The sequence below is a fragment of the Schistocerca gregaria genome, chromosome X (assembly GCF_023897955.1).
Source record: "Schistocerca gregaria isolate iqSchGreg1 chromosome X, iqSchGreg1.2, whole genome shotgun sequence".
Taxonomy (NCBI): domain Eukaryota; kingdom Metazoa; phylum Arthropoda; class Insecta; order Orthoptera; family Acrididae; genus Schistocerca; species Schistocerca gregaria.
The window spans coordinates 473751035-473767951 of NC_064931.1; the positions used below are offsets into that span (position 1 = coordinate 473751035).

General features: G+C 36.2%; 1 protein-coding gene across 1 annotated transcript in view; it reads right to left on the reverse strand.

Moving 5' to 3' along the window:
- LOC126298148 (Down syndrome cell adhesion molecule-like protein Dscam2) overlaps nt 1-16917 on the reverse strand; it is a 560143-nt gene that overhangs the window by 108241 nt on the left and 434985 nt on the right. The window contains exons 18-20 of the mRNA XM_049989461.1: nt 11386-11538; nt 11147-11302; nt 10710-11009 (exon numbers count right to left, since the gene is read on the reverse strand). Of these exons, the coding sequence (XP_049845418.1) occupies nt 10710-11009; nt 11147-11302; nt 11386-11538 (609 nt within the window). The remainder of the gene's footprint in view (nt 1-10709; nt 11010-11146; nt 11303-11385; nt 11539-16917) is intronic.

Sequence of the window (16917 nt, forward strand, 5' to 3'; positions counted from 1 at the left end):
AGACGGCCTAATGGTGTGCGGGACCGTAGCCCAGCTTCATGGAGACGGTTGCGATGGTCCTCGCCTATACCCTAGCAGCAACAGTGTCCGTAATTCGCTGGGAAGTGGCGGTGTGGTCCCCTACGGCACTGCGTAGGATCCTACGGTCTTGGCGTGCATCCGTGCGTCGCTGCGGTCCGGTCCCAGGTCGACGGGCACGTGCACCTTCCGTCGACCACTGGCGACAACATCGATGTACTGTGGAGACCTCACGCCCCACGTGTTGAGCAATTCAGCTGTACGTCCACCCGGCCTCCCGCATGCCCACTATACGCCCTCGCTCAAAGTCCGTCAACTGCACATACGGTTCACGTCCACGCTGTCGCGGCATGCTACCAGTGTTAAAGACTGCGATGGAGCTCCGTATGCCACGGCAAACTGGCTGACACTGACGGCGGCGGTGCACAAATGCTGCGCAGCTAGCGCCATTCGACGGCCAACACCGCGGTTCCTGGTGTGTCCGCTGTGCCGTGCGTGTGATCATTGCTTGTACAGCCCTCTCGCAGTGTCCGGAGCAAGTATGGTGGGTCTGACACACCGGTGTCAATGTGTTCTTTTTTCCATTTCCAGGAGTGTATCAGGAGGCTCTTGTCAAATACAACCTTGTAATCAATCAAGTGAAGATGTCATGCTATATTCTGTGAGGAAGTGGAAGGTGCAGCTACTTGTGCTAGACTTCATAAAATCCTCACTGGAATACCAAGTAATCCTGGAGGTACTCTAAGGAGGAAAGAGACTGGTTGATATACAAAGAAAATGAGTGATACACTCAAGACATTTCTCTCAATGTTCTCTGGTAGATAATCCAGAACAGGAGTCATTTCCACTGAAGCACTAGTTTACAAGTAATCACAGTGAAAACTGGAAATCTGCCAGAGAATGTGTTGATTTCAAAACAAAATCCAATGGGCAGTGGGAACGTTTCAACCACTCAGGTCACCAGGCTCAGATGAATTCTTTCCAGCTCTACTACAAAAAGCAGGAAAGAGTTTAATTAGATTCGTATGCAAACTTTTTAGAGTGAATCTAGCATCACAAGTCATTCCTAATGCTTGGAGGATAGTGAGGGTTGTTTTCATTCTGAAGTAAGGTGAACTGATCATAGCAACACTAAGGATATAAGACCACTCAGTCTGTCTCCCTTTTCGTAAAGAAATTAGAAATAAATTAGAAAAACTCATTAATGTGCATGTTTGGGAAAAGAGCTTAATTGAGGTTCATCTGCATGTAAACCTACATGAATATCAACCAGGCAAATCACGTGAAACAGTGTCAACTCCTTAGGGGGGTAGAGAAAAACTCTACACTTTCAGGACACTGCTCTCTGGATCTTCCAGGATATCAGAGGGGCTTTTAGCAATATCTTCAAATTCAAAGTTAAAGCTGCACAAGAGCAAGGCACTGAGACCACCATATGCACATGGATTAAGACAATGTTAAGCAAAAGAAAGGTAGAAGGCACCATTATTAATGATTTTTGAAAAACCATATTTCTGTCATCAGCTGTAGAGTTATATTTACTCTCTACTGGTTTTGGTTATTAAAACCATCATCACAGGAGAAAAACAGTGTACACCAATGGATCAAAAACACATTTTTGTCAAATATGGCTCACTCAAATGTATAACATACATAGCTGTCATAATAGTCTGAACACATTCCATATAAATGTGCTGTGTTTGGCACAATTACAGTAATGCACACTTGGTGAAAACTCCACATGTAATAAGTGTACAGTTATCACCAAGTGTATAATACTGTTCTTGTGCCAAGGCACAGCCAGGTGTTTTGTCCCCACTACTGTGGAACCTAGTGGTGAATAAACTCACTGAAGAATTAAATACTGCAGGCTAGTTTTGGCAAGGAGACACAGTTGATTTAGTCACAGTAATAAATGGTAAATTTGTTGGTACTGTTAGAGCAACTGCTAAATTTGCAAAACTGATGCAGAAAACAGGATATAATGGTCAATCTCAAGAAAACTGCTGGAGTATCATTTACAAGGAAGCATATGCCACACAATACTGGAATCTCAAACTTTTCAATAAGAACTATGAATCTGGTTCATTAGTCTCATAATGTAATACCCTAAATCATATGATTCACACACAGGAGACACATCAGAATTGTAATAAAAGTTCATCATAAACATAGAACAGTTGAAGTTAAGAAACAGAATCATAATATAATACAACTTTGTTACATATACCACAATAAGATTTAACATTGTATTACCCCCTCACTCAAACTATCATTTCATCCTCTATGAATTCTTCCATAAAATAGTAGCATTTATCCCACAAAATCTGCTTTAGCCTTATTTTTAAAACATCTGGCTTCATATTAAATATGTTTTTGTTGATTAACTTATTACATGTTGTCATCCCAATATACTCTGCAGACATGCATATAATTTCAGCTGGTGTGTTGGTAACACAAAATTACTTTTATTTCACATGTTATATGTGTAGTTAAAATGATTCTCTTTGAATAGTGTTTGTCTGCTATGTAGGAAGATTGTAACTGTATATAGAGAGAACAGGTAGGATTTGTAGTTTCTGAAATATTGGGGATCAAGATTCTCTTTGCTGACCAGTGCACATGTATTTGACAATTTTCTTTGCAGTTTCAGTATCAGGGATACACTATTTGAACTTGACCAGAAAATTATACCATATCAAATGTAAAACTCAAAATAATTATGATATGCAATTTTTCAAATAAACTAAGCAAAACTACTTAGTTTATTTGTCAGGCAGTCAATATGTGTATTCCAGCTTAAATTCTTGTACACATTTAGTCTCAGGAATTTGATCATCTCAACTTTTTCTATAACTATTGTTGTGTCTTTGTAAGTTCCACAAATACTGAACATTTGATTTTGAAGTGTACCATATGGGTTTCTGCAATGTTTTGTTCAACCCATTTAACTGGAACCAGTTTTCTAGGGTATCCAACATGCTTATGGTGGAGCTCAGAATTTTTTCTGTGGTGTCACCTTCAATTAAAACAGAATTCTCATCTGCAAACAGAACTGATGGGTAATTTGTGTATTTATGGGTAAGTCATTTACATAGAACAGGAACTGGATTGGCCCCAAAATTGAGCCTTGAGGCATGCCTTGTGATACTATACTCCATTTAGAATAATAATTCACTGATTTGAGGTGATAGTTACCCTACATTTTCTGTTTTGAAAGTAAGATACGAGCCAATTTAGAGCATTGCCCTTAATCCCATATTTGTCTCATTTGTAGATAAGCGTGGCATTGTTCATGGAGTCAAATGCTTTTGTAAGTTCACAGAAGACACCTGCAATTTTACTCTTCTGATCCAGTGATTTGCATATCTTTTCAATAAAGTCACTTACTGCATCCAGAGTGTTCTTTCCTGGTTGAAACCCAAAGTGGTTACTTCATCATTTTTTACAGCCAAATTTTAATCTAGTTTCCAGCTACTTTCTATACCATTTTGGACACAACTGGAAGAATAGAAATATGGTGATAGTTTCCCATATGTTCCCTCATCCGTTTCTTGAATGGAGGTCTGACTCTGGCATATTTCAACACACCAGGAAAGCATCCCTGTTCAAAAAATCAGTTGAATATTTTAGTTAGGGAAGGTGCTATTATATCACACTCTGTTTTAACCACTGTGCAGGTATCACAGCCTACCCAGCTGAGTTCTTATTTCTTTAACAATAATACAACGTTTTCCACATAGTTTATTGTGACTTATCTAAAATCCATGATAAATTCAGCTTCTTGGTGGAGTCCAAAAGGATTTACTTTACTCTCATACTCTGCTACACCAACATCTGATTTTGTCACATTTGTGAACAATTCATTTAAACACTCTGGCATTTGAGCTGGGTTTACAATAATGCTATCATCTACTTTAATCCTAGATATTTCATTACTACTAATTCTAATGTCTAATTCTGATTTTACAATGGACCACACTGCCTTTGTCTCATAGCATACAGATGTTAATCATTTGGTTAGAGTACAGGAGACACATTAAAATGGGGTTAATACAATTTCACTGGTGTAAATTTGTAATTAATAATATGGAGTAATATTTAAATACTGATGTAACTTTTTTGCGAAACGGTACCTTTTACATATTCAGATAACAAGACAATTGACAAACTGCATCCTCTCAAATATTCAGTTAATCATTTATGAAGTCTTCAGTTGAGTAGTAGCATCACTGAAGCAGAGTATCATGTAGCTTTCTTTCAGCGAATCTAGGTTCATACTCAGAATGTTCTAGGCATTTTGTTTGTTGTAAATTTTCATTCCCATATACTCGGAAATCTTTAAGTTTAAATGATAAGCAGGGAGTTTAAAATTTTCTATATTTATTTGCTTATAATTGTAATCAAAGCAGTCCTCCTTGCTTAATTCTAACTGCTACATAAACAATGATAATACCATGGATAGCTGGAGTGGGTGCTTAACAATTTCAGATTTTTAAATGGTAGGTGGCATGATTTCCTTGGATGCAGAGCACATGTTTCCAATAATTCATTTCCACAATTTTAATTTGCACATTAAGTTGCTTGAATTTCTCCAAAAAGAATAGCAACCTTGTAATTGACTGGAAGTAGCTATGATATACAATTTTCCTTGTGTTCATATCAGAGGCTTTAGCTAATAAATGCATCACTGAAAGAAAGCTACATGATACTCTGCTTCAGCGATGCTTTGCAAATGTAAAGCCAAATAGTTTGTTTACTTGAAATTCCACATATTTGTTCCACTTTAAATTTTTGTCAACGTTTAATCCTAAGACTTTCACATAATCCACTTTTTCTAGATTTTGATTTTTATGGTTTATTTTAGTTTCCTGGGTTGTTCACCATTTGTTAACACCTGGATCACATGGGTTTTTGGGGTGTTCATGGTTAATACATTGAGGTGAAATCATGTTTCAAAATGATATATTGTATTAATAGGTCATTAATGCAGAATATAAATTATGTCCCATAAGATTTCATACACACATACACATACACAAACACACACACACACACACACACACACACACACACACACACACACACACACACACAGAGAGAGAGAGAGAGAGAGAGAGAGAGAGAGAGAGAGAGAGAGAGAGAATAGAAACAAAATAGATCCTAGAATAGAACCTTGAGGGACACCTTGTATTACTGTCTTCAATTCCGAAAGAATAATTTGTTACATTTGTAGAGACAGTCATTCTATGTTTCCCATTGCACAAGTATGATGTAAGCCAATGTAGAACAGTAGCCCCAGTTCCATAGCTGTCAAGTTTATGTGTAAGAAGTGCTTAATTTAGTGTGCCAGAGGCTTTTGTGAAGTCACAAAAGAGCCCTGAAACTTTATTTTTGTTGTCTAATGATGTCCTAATCTTGTCAACAAACTTGTTAATTGCATCTAAAGAGATTTTTTGACACATGAGGCCAAACTGATTTTTCAAAATAATCTCATACTTTTCAGTAAAATTTTGAATATGGTTAGCAAGAGCTCTTTGAAATACTTGATGGAATTGGAAGAAAGAATTGGGATGATAATTTCCCATACTCTTTCTTGATCCTTTTCTGAACAGCAGTTCCACTTCTGCATATTTCAGCACCTCTGGAAAACATCTTGGTTCAAAAGATTAGATTATTATCATAGATAATGGGAGTCCTATTATTTTATACACAAATTTAAGAACTTTTGTGTGTATCCAATCAAAGACTGCAGAATGTTTCGTTTTTCAGTGTTAATATAATATTTTCTACTTCCAGTGCTGACACTGTTTAAAATTTGTGATGCATTCGGACATTTGATCTACTCTGAAGGGACATACTTTGTTGTCATAATATGCAACACTGACGTCTCACTTTGCTACATTAATGAAGAATTCATTCAAGCACACTTAGATCTGAGCTGTATTTAAAATAACTAAATCATCAAGCTTGTTTGCACAAATTCCATGACTAGGGGCCCCAATACCTAATTCAGATTTCACAACTGACCACACTGCATTTGATTTATTCTCATGTCTTAAAAATAAACTACTTCTTGCCATTTGCTATGCTACCTTACTGACTTTCTTAAATGTAATTTTATAACATCTAGCACATTCAACAATTCAGTAGTTTTATTATATCTTGGTTCACTATGTAGCTCTCTCTTCTTAGCACTAGCGATTTCTATACCTTCAGAGGTCGATTTCAATTTTTCTGTCATTTTATTAGAAGAAGTTTTAGGTGGAAATGTTTCACTGAAAACATTTACAAAATTACACAAGAATGCTTCAAAATTTGCACTCCTTGAACTATAAGGTGTACAACTTTGCTTCCGCCATTTTTTCCCCAACACTTGAAGCTTTACTGAAAAAAATTGGTTACACATGTATCATTCAAAGTATTTTCCATAGCTGGCCCCTACTTCCTGCCATCTTTTGGGCAGTGTACAAATCCCTCACTGAAAAAATTGTTCATCTTTTGAAGCGATTCATGAATCGATACAATTTATGACTTCTTCATGAGATTGCAAGTGTTGGTCAACCAGGCCATGCGTCATTGATCTAAACAGGTGATAGAGGGCGCAATGTCTGGACAAAAGTGCGGGTGTGGTAGGACTTCCCATTTTAATGTTTCCAAGTACATTTTGACCTCTTTTGCAACATGGGTTCAAGCATTTTCCTGCTGCAAAATCTCTTTATCATGCCTCTCATTGTAATGAGGCTTTTTGTCTTTTAATGCTCTGCTCAAATGTATTAATTGCATTCGATAATGAGCACCTGCTATTGTTTCACTTGGTTTTAACATCTCATAGTACATTACACCGAGCTGGTTCCACCAAATGCAGAGCATGATCTTGGAGCCATGAATATTTGGTTTGGCTGTCGACGTGGAAGCATGGCTGGGGTATCCCCATAATTTTTTGTATTTAGGGTTATCATAATGAACCCATTTTTCGTCCCCAGTCCCAATGTGATGCAGAAATCCCTTCCGTTTTTGCTTCTGAAGCAACTGTTCACAGACACACAAACGCCGTGCAATGTCTCTTGGTTTCAGCTCCAAGTTCGTTCTTTCTGAATCGTGCCCATAATGTTGAGTTGTTTTGAAATGGCTTGCTGGGTCACTACCACTAATTGTGCCAATTCTTGATGAGTTTGAAGTGAGTCTTCACTCAGCAATGTCTCCAATTCTACAGCTTTGAAAACATTCTCTCTTCCACCATAATGCCAGTCTATGACGCTAAAATCACCATTCTTGAGGTGTTGAAACCACTCACAACATGTTCTTTCACTAATACAGTCCTTATCATTCATACCTGAGAGCATTCAATGAGACTCAGGAGCTGTTTTCTTCATACTGAAACAAAACATTAACACCTCCCGCAAATGACGAGAATTAGGCTCATAAAGTGACATTTTCAATCAAGAACAACTTTATGATGAAGACACAAATCGACTAATGTCTGAATGAGGTTATGTTGACTGAGGTCCAAGCTAACTGCCTGAGGTCTGCGATCTGTTTCTTTCCAACACTACTTACCGTTGTCACCACCTATCGCCAAACGGCCGAAGCAAAGTTGTACACCTTGTATTTTGCTAAAAGCGCCATTCTATCTCATTCAGCCTGTCATGATTGTGATCTGGCAGCTCAATGAATAATGCTGAATGATCAGAAACCCATAATTTCAAACAAAATTTCTGTACATCTTTAAAAACACAATTCATTAATAATTCATTAAAATTTTGTCAGTACATGTATGTGACTGTGCATTTTCTCTCACTGATTCCAAAAAAATTTAATTTGAAACTGTAATTTTTTTTTAATTTAATGAATTTTAATGCTTCACGATTTTCACACTGATCTTGAAATTGGCAGCAGTTATATATATATTTTTTCTGTTTCTTTTTACTGAGGTTTTCTCATAAAAACAACATTTACATAGGAAATGCTCTGTTGTGTCTTTCCTTTGGATTCTATAAACTGAGATTATAACATCATTTATGTTACTTAATTCAACATACCAACCCCAAGAAAGTAGAATCTTCGTTTAAATAGTTAAAGTCAGCTCTTACATGGTAATCTGAATCTGAATGGGGTAGCCCTGGATGTGAAAGTATCATGGAACTCTCACATAAAGAATATACATTATAAGGCAAAAGACACTCTCATGAATAGTAGAAGGGCATGTAGTAAAAACTGGGGTATAGTGAATACACTACACTGTAGTAAGAGCAATGATAATTTATGGGGCTACAACAGGATGGAATGAAGTAGAACAGAAGGTGGCTGCTCAGGAGACTGGCAAGGTGCAGAGACCAGCCTGCTTAGCCATAACAGGCAAAATAAGCAGCACAACCACTGTTAGGGTGGAGATCATTCTGGACATGTTGCCATTATACCTTTTGTTGCCATTATGGAGGTAGGGGTATTCAGTTTAAAAACTGAAAATAACTAAATACCTTTAGGATACCCAGTATCTCACACACCAGTATAGTGAGTGCGGTAAATATGGGAATGGTCAGGAAAATACTGGCTGAGCATACAATAACTTCTAGCTTCTTCAATAAACCTTTCAGTGTAACTGCTGGAAGGAGGGAGCAGTGGAATAATGAACCCCAAAACCATTCAGGATATATATGGAGAGACTATACTAGAGAGAGTAATCTCTCTAGAGAAGCTAGCCCCCATATTCCAGATGGAAATATCTGCTATCAGAGTGTGCACAGAGGAGTACTTGTTTAGGTGCTACAAGAATCATGGCATCCACAGTTATTCAGAAAGCCAAGTGGCTCTGATATCTCTATCAGCCCCTCCAACAAGATCAAAGATTGATGCACAATGCCATGAAGCTGTTGTGAGGCTAGTGAAATGCAAGAGGGTAAACCTGCTGTGGGTCCCTGATCACTCAGAAATTCATAGCAATGGGCAAGCTAATAGGCTGGCCGGGACAGGTGCTATGACTCCATATAGTGGTCTGGGATCTATTCTAGCCATCATTAACGCAATATGAAAATCAAAATTATGTAGCTCGATCAGAAGGTAGCACACAGAATATTGGACTATTACCTGAAAACAAAACCGTGGCAAGTTAATGATGCTGAAGGCATGTTTCGAGAGAAGTTCTGTAATCCTCTACTTGAATAGGAGACAGAATAAAGTGATGGTAAGACATATGACTGACCATGAAAACTTTAAGAAACACCTATATAATGGGTATACAGGAAGGACATCTAAGTGCAGACTATGTGGTCTTCCAATGTGAAACACTGGTGGGCAAAAGACACAGTACATTTGGATCATTAAGTTCTCAAAAAATCATGTTGAATAAGGAATTATTAAAGCATCTCCTTCAACTCTTTATGAGTGCCAGTTAGTTGTACTAGAATCACAGGGGGTGAAAATGCACAATAAAATCAGTTTTAGTGAGGACAACAGTGTCTTCCTGTGCTAATTAAATCAAATCCATTGGCACCTAGATGATTTGGAGTGTAAGAGGAATTTGCTGTTTGTTTTCATGTTGCTGTCCCTGGAAACAGTGGTTTTTGCATAACCTTATTGGTGCCACAGTGATGTTGATGTCTGAGACAGCTAGCACTTGCAACAAGCTACATCACATAGGATCCACAACCAGTACCAGCTATGATAGATTTGTCAGCAACAATCAACACTTCAAACTGAAAGCATGTTTATTAAGTATACACAAAAATTCACACAGAACTGAACTGCTGCCTTATCAGATATTGCTTTTATTTGTACATACATATAATTTTGTAGTAAAATCCTATATTCCACAGTTAAATAAGTCCCTGAACCATCCCAAAATTACAAATGTTAAACAACTGCAGCAGATAAGAACCAAACTGTTAACTCACAGGTATCAACAGAGATTTATCCAGGGGAGAGGCAAAATGCTAACACTGCCATGTTTGATACAAACATCAGTTTCAAGATGTGAAATGCTGCAGGAACTGAATTCTATTGGTCACACAGGATACTTGTCACATCCCAAGGAGTTGATGGCTATCCACTCAGTATACAAAAAAATCTTCTGTACTCCAGATTCCAGAGAAAAAGGGAGGGGAGGGGGGATCGAGTGTCCTACTTGACTCCATTGCCATTGTGAGATGCCTGTGTGGCAATCTGTATGTCACCGGCTAAAGGTTTTAACCATTTTACCAAGGCAGATGATTTACACCGCACAGCAATATTATAAGCTGTGGTGTAATGTGGCTTTGAAAATCATCATTAGTAGCATTTTCATTAAAATAAACTTCCATTTGTACAGTACATAATAACTGTTATCCTGCTACTGCCATGCTCACATAACTGGTTAAGTATATAGAAAAATTAATAGCATTTGACTAATGCAACCAAATAAGCAGTAGTTTTTTCATAGGCATTTCAAATAGTGGTAATGTGTTAATGGATATCTTGATCTGATCCACGTCGCTGAGTGGTCTTCCTCATTAAAAAACATGCATGCTATCGCCTTCACTATGTCTATTCGTAAAGAATGAGGTTTAAACATTATTTGTAACAAAACAGGTGCTCAAATCTTATATATGCAGGGATATAATTATTTCATACATTTTATTTCAAGTGAGAACATAAAAAATTGTAACAGACTTATGCAGCTTTGATGAAGTTTACTGAAATTGCACATAGATTACCTTTTGACTCTGGTGTCACTGATGCCACTGGTGTACTCTGACCTTCTCCAATTTTGGTAAAAGCAGTAACCCAGAACTCATATCTCAATCGTCTTTTAACTCCAGGAAGAGTAAACCGTAAATCTGACATTGACAGATGAAGGGCTGAGCGAGCATCTACTTGATGCCCATTATCTACAATACGTATGTAAATGACATACTTCACTATAATACCATTTGGGTGAGTTGGAGGTAACCAAGTAACCACTGCTGTATCTGGTGCTTGTAGTAGTGCTTTAATTCCAGCTGGAGCACCTGGAACTAAAACCATTTTAATAGAAGGAGTGTGACCTATAGATAGGGACTGCAAATAACCAAACCCATTTTTAAAAATGGATCAATTAGTAAACATTAGGAAAAGTTATATCAAAGCTAGTCACATATGTTACAAAGCTTACCATCTTCCTTTGTCATACAGAATACTTTTGGTGATTTTACACCATCACCAACACGAGTAAAGGCTAGTATCTGAACACTGTAGTTTGTGAATTTGAAAAGACCATGCAAAACTGTAGTAAGTGTTGGTGTCATTTTAGTCCTTGTTTCATCTATGTCTGTAAAAGAAAGATATCCTTTGGTAGAACACATCAGTGATCACAGTTCACAAGTTTATAATCATTATATCACATAAAATTACCTTGCTGTTGAGAGGGTGACACTGGTTCATAAATAAGTCTGTACCCTTGGATTACACCATGTACCAATGATTCTGGCGGAGGTTGCCAGCTGACTTGGAGTGATTCTGAAGACAGTGCTGTACATCGAACATCTCTGGGAGCAGCCTCTGGAACTAAAACAAAGGAAGGAAGAAAGAAGATCAAGAAATGAAAATAAGATGGGAGTTATAGACTCACATAAATTTCCATGTAGAATCAAGGAAATAATATGGTAATGTACAAATGATTTAAGGCATCCATGGCTACATAAAAAAATTGCAAAAATATAATTATCAAATCTCACAAAAAGCATAATTTACATTTAAATTGTGTACCAATAAATAAAACAGTTTTTGTCATGAAACAACCTTAAATTTTTGGCATGATCAATAGACATAAGATCTCAATAAGAATGACCCAATAACTGATCTTCAGGTGTACACATTACTTTTCCTGGAGATAAAGAGGGGTTTTCGAAAATTATTGAAAAAGTGTTCCTTTCAAAACTAATTACATTCTTCGACAAGAATAATATTATTTCTGGATGTCAACATGGCTTCAGACCACAGCGATCAATTGAAACAGCCACTTTCAGTTTGATAAACCATGTCTTAAATGCAGTGGACAAGCACAGAAATATCTGAGGTTTATTCTTGGACCTAACAAAAGCTTTTGATGTGATTGATCATTTTATACTCCTGAGGAAGGTTGAATGGTATGGTGTAAGAGGTGTGCCACATCATTGGATTGAATCATATTTGGAATATCACTCTCAGGTAACTGAAATTAAGTACACAGAAGGAAATGAACGCCAAGTAAACCTTTCAGAGCCATGTGGACTAAGCCAAGGTGTTCCATAGGACTCGATTTCAGGTCCCTTTCTTTTTTGGCCTACACTAATTATTTCCCATCATACGTTAGGAATTCTGCACCAGTACTGTTTGCAGATGTCACCAGTCTATTGATTGAAGGGAAAAAAGAAGAAAATCTTACTCCATTTGCAAAAAATATTACAAAAAGAGTGTCTGAATGGTTTACCAGAAACAGGCTAATAGTTAATCCCCAAAAACCATACTCATGAATTTCTGCACTGATCAAAACAGAAATCTGGCACAACCTGTAATATGTATAGATAACCAAAACATTAGTGCTGTCAATGAAACTAAATTTCTTGGGATTCATATCCAGGAGAATCTTAAATGGAGGACTCACATCACATCCCTAAATTCAAAACTAGCAAAAATGAGCTATGTAGTAAGAATTATCTGCAACAATACTAGTGTAGAAACAGTTAGGGCTGTATACTTTGCTCGTGTACATTCAATACTGAAGTATGGTATCATTTTCTGGGGAAATGTACACCAGGCCATAACAGTTTTTAGGAAACAAAAGGCTATTATAAGAATAATGAAATGTATGAGAAGTAGAAGTAATTGCATCTTTAATTGTAGAAATAAGTTATAAATATACGGTATTTCAGTAATTTGTAATTATTAACTTTATAGATCCAATTTGTTGAACATGCTTTGAAATCATACCTGGAAAATATCTCAGAAAGGGTGAGTGCAGAAAAAAAAAAAATCAATTAACTGTCAACATTAAAAAACTTCATTTATTAATATCTGATATGTTTTATATTCGTAAAAGAAGTTCTAAAGCAAACAGCAGGGCATCGAAAGAATGTGAAACTATTACTATGGATTTACAGAAGAACTTACCTATTCCTAACATCACAACTAACAACATGTACTACAAGAGACAGTTAACTTTGTGCATGTTTAATATTCATATATTGCCAACCGATGAATCATATTTCGTCATGTATGATGAACCAGTAGCCTCCAAAGGATCTAACAAGGTCTCTTCCTTTTTGTTTTATTTTGTGATGACAATTCTTGATCCCTCTGTTAGAGGTATCTGTGGGGGGCAGAACAGGAATTGGACTACTTTCCACCTGCTGCATTACATCATTCACCATGTCAAGAGACTTGAGCATGTGAAAATGACTTTTCTAATCTGTGGCTACTCGTATTTCAAAAGTGATCATTATATTTCAAGAAATGCCCATTTCCTTCTAGACCAATAAGAGAATTAGTGGCTGCAAAAGAGCATCCCCGATTCTTGGAATACAGAAGTACATTCCATGGCCATTGGGACTGCCATGTTATCAACGAGCCACTTATGGTTCCAACAGAACAACCTCAGCCTCAAGAAGAGATCTTTTTACCTGATTATGCATATAAGGGAGAGTCTTTTCGGTTTCATCCTTATTTGAATTATAATATTTTTTTGTATTACTTACTTAAAACAGTTTTTATTTTAAATTTTGTAAACAACTACCACTACATTTACTTCATACAAAACCTACAATAATGTGTTTTTGTTGTAGGTGCACAACCTATTACTTATGAAAGTAAGCAGACCTACAGCAGTTAAAGATATTTTGTGGAGAAGAGGCTAGGCATTTTTTTTTCCAACTGCCAAAACTTGAAAAATGACAAAAGTGTAACGAGAAATTGTGTCATCAAGATGACACTATTTTTCCAATACCAATAAGTGCAAGTGATAAGAAGAAGACCCAGAGAGGAAATGAGTAAACAATGAATGAACATAGTTTACAAAGAAATTGCTTGGGCCTACAAAGTTTTGTTCTGTTTGTAAAGAATTAATTCTAGTCTACAATTTTCTGTCTTATGACATTTATGGTTGTTTCATAACTAATTAATTTCTGCACATTCATTTGTTACATTGTTAGTTCTAATCGTACTAGGTTTGGCGCAGTTAAAGAATTAGCGAGATTTACTGTTATTCCCTCTTTGATAATGACTTACCCCCTTTTTCCCTACAAAAATTCAAGTTATTCAATACAATATTTTCTTTTGGATGTTACAGTACCTTTACACAAAAACCTTGTAGAGGTATCTAACGACTATAAGTAAGGCTACACTAAAGATTAATTTCAAGAGGATTTGTTACAAATTGCATTTAGTACAGAAGGATTGGTGTTGAAATCTTCTTTCCTGAAAAATTAATAAGAACTGACTTATCTCCTTTTTCCCATGGACTCTTCACTTGGAAAAGACCTGGAGCTATGGGAAGATTCCAGTTGGATTACATCTTAGTCGCATAGAGATTCCAGAATCAGATACTGGATTGTAAGGCATACAAATGAGACAGTATAGACTCAATTCACAACTTAGCAATGATAAAGAGTTTAAGAGAATTGATGAAGAGTGTAAAAGAGAAAGAGTTTAACAGAATAGTCTGCAAGAATCAATGTGGAATGAAGTGGTATACTGAAGTACTGATGAATGATGAGCTACATCTGAATTTCTTTGAGATAAAAACATATACTACAATAGGCACTTCACTCGAAGAGGAATGGACAACTCTAAGAAGATGGATCACATAAGCCCGACAAACAGATATAAACAGAGAGAAGGTAGATAGTTGTGAAGAAATATTGAGTAACAACAGAAGTATTTTCAGTTGATTCATTAAAGAAGGAAGTAAAAAAATGTTTGGGAAGAAAAGGAATTGAGCAACAAAAGTCACTTAGGAAATTGCATAAATATGAAGTGCAGGACAGTGAAGACAAATCATCTGCAATGATGATGATAATAATAATAATAATAATAATAATAATAATAATAATGTTGATCAGAGGGATTGATTCAGCATGCATAAAAAGCAAAACAACCTTTAGCAAAATTAACACAGAAAAATTAAACCAACCTTTGGTGAAATTAAAAACAAAGATATCAATATTAAAAGTGCAAGATGAATTCTACAATTAAACCCAAAGGAGAGAATGGGTTTGTGGAAAGAGTACACTGAAGACAACAATGAAGGGGAGAAAATGTCTGATGATGTGGTAAAAGATGAAATGGGGGTGGATATGGGAGACATAAGGGATCCACCATTAAAGTCAGTGATTAATAGAGATTTAGAAGGCCTGAGTTCAAATAATGTAGAAGGCATACATACCATTCTTTCAGACTTTCTAATATCATTTGGGGAAGTGACAACCAAATGACTATTGAAGATGGTTAGTAGACTCTAGGACTCTGTAGACACGCCATCAGACCTATATTTCAATCAGCTTAATGTCTTGTTATCCCAGTCTCTAAAGAGAGTAATATAAAGATGATTGGAAAAGAAATTGATGATCTGTTAGATGGCAATCACTGTGGCCTTAGGAAAGGTAAAGTCATCAGAGAAGCAGTCTAACATTATATTTGGTAACAGAAGCAAGACTTTAGAAAAATCAAAACAGATTCAAAGAATTTGTCAACCCAAGAAAAGCATTCCACAGTGTAAAATCATGCAAGATGTTCTGAATTCTCATAAAAATGCATGTAATAAATAGGGATTGTCAGATAATACACAATATGCACAAGAACAAAGAGAGAAAAATAAGAATGGAGGATCAACAAAAAAGTGTTGAAATGCATTTTTCACCTCTGTTGATCAATATATACAACTAAGAAGCACTTATAGAAATAAGATAAGGGTTCCAGGGTGGGATTAAAGTTTTGGGTGAAAGCATGTCAATGATAAGATTTGCTAATGAAATTACTACTATCCTCAGTGAAAGTGAGTTAGAATAGAATGGAATGAACAGTATAATAAGCACACAGTATTAACTAACAGAAAAAAGAGAAAGTGATAGTAGTGAGGAGTAGCGTAAATGGGATTACCAATAAACTTGACATCAAATTTGGGGACAAATAAGCAGATGAAGTGAAGAAATTTGGTTCACCTTCCCCTCAACATGTGATCATTCAATTTATGTTGTTTACAACTGTTATTCCTAGGAATTAAGTTGAATTGACATTCTTTGGATCTGTGTGATTTACTGTGTAATCAAAATGTAATGGATTCCTTTTAGTACTCATATGGACGACCTCACACTTTTGATTATTTAGGGTCAATATCCACATTTCACACCAAACAGATATTTTGTCTAAACCTTTTTAGTTGTTTTTTTTTTTTTTTTTTTTTTTTTTTTTTGTTCCGAGGGTGTTATCAGATGGTAAGTGACAGCATCATCTGCAAAAAAATCCATGATGGCTGCTCAAATCAAATCCTAAATCATTTATACAAATTAGAAACTGTAGAAGACCTAGAACACTTCCTTGGCGAATGCCAGGTATCACTTCCATTTTACTCAGTGACTTTCTATCAGTTGCTATGAACTGTGAGCTTTCTGATGTTAAATCATGACTCTAGTCACACATCTAATTCAATACTCCATAGCCACACAATTTTATTAAAAGCAACTTCTGAGGAATAGTATCAACAGCCTTCTAGAAATATGGAACCAGTCTTAGATCCCATGTCAACAGGACCCATTACTTCATAAAAATAAAGAGCTAGTTCTGTTCCACAAGAATGCCATTTATTTATTTCATTTATTGAGGTAATTCATAATTTTTGAAAATAGTGTATGTCCCAAACTCCTGATGCAAATCAATGTCAGTAATATTAGTCTGTAATTCAATGGATTACTA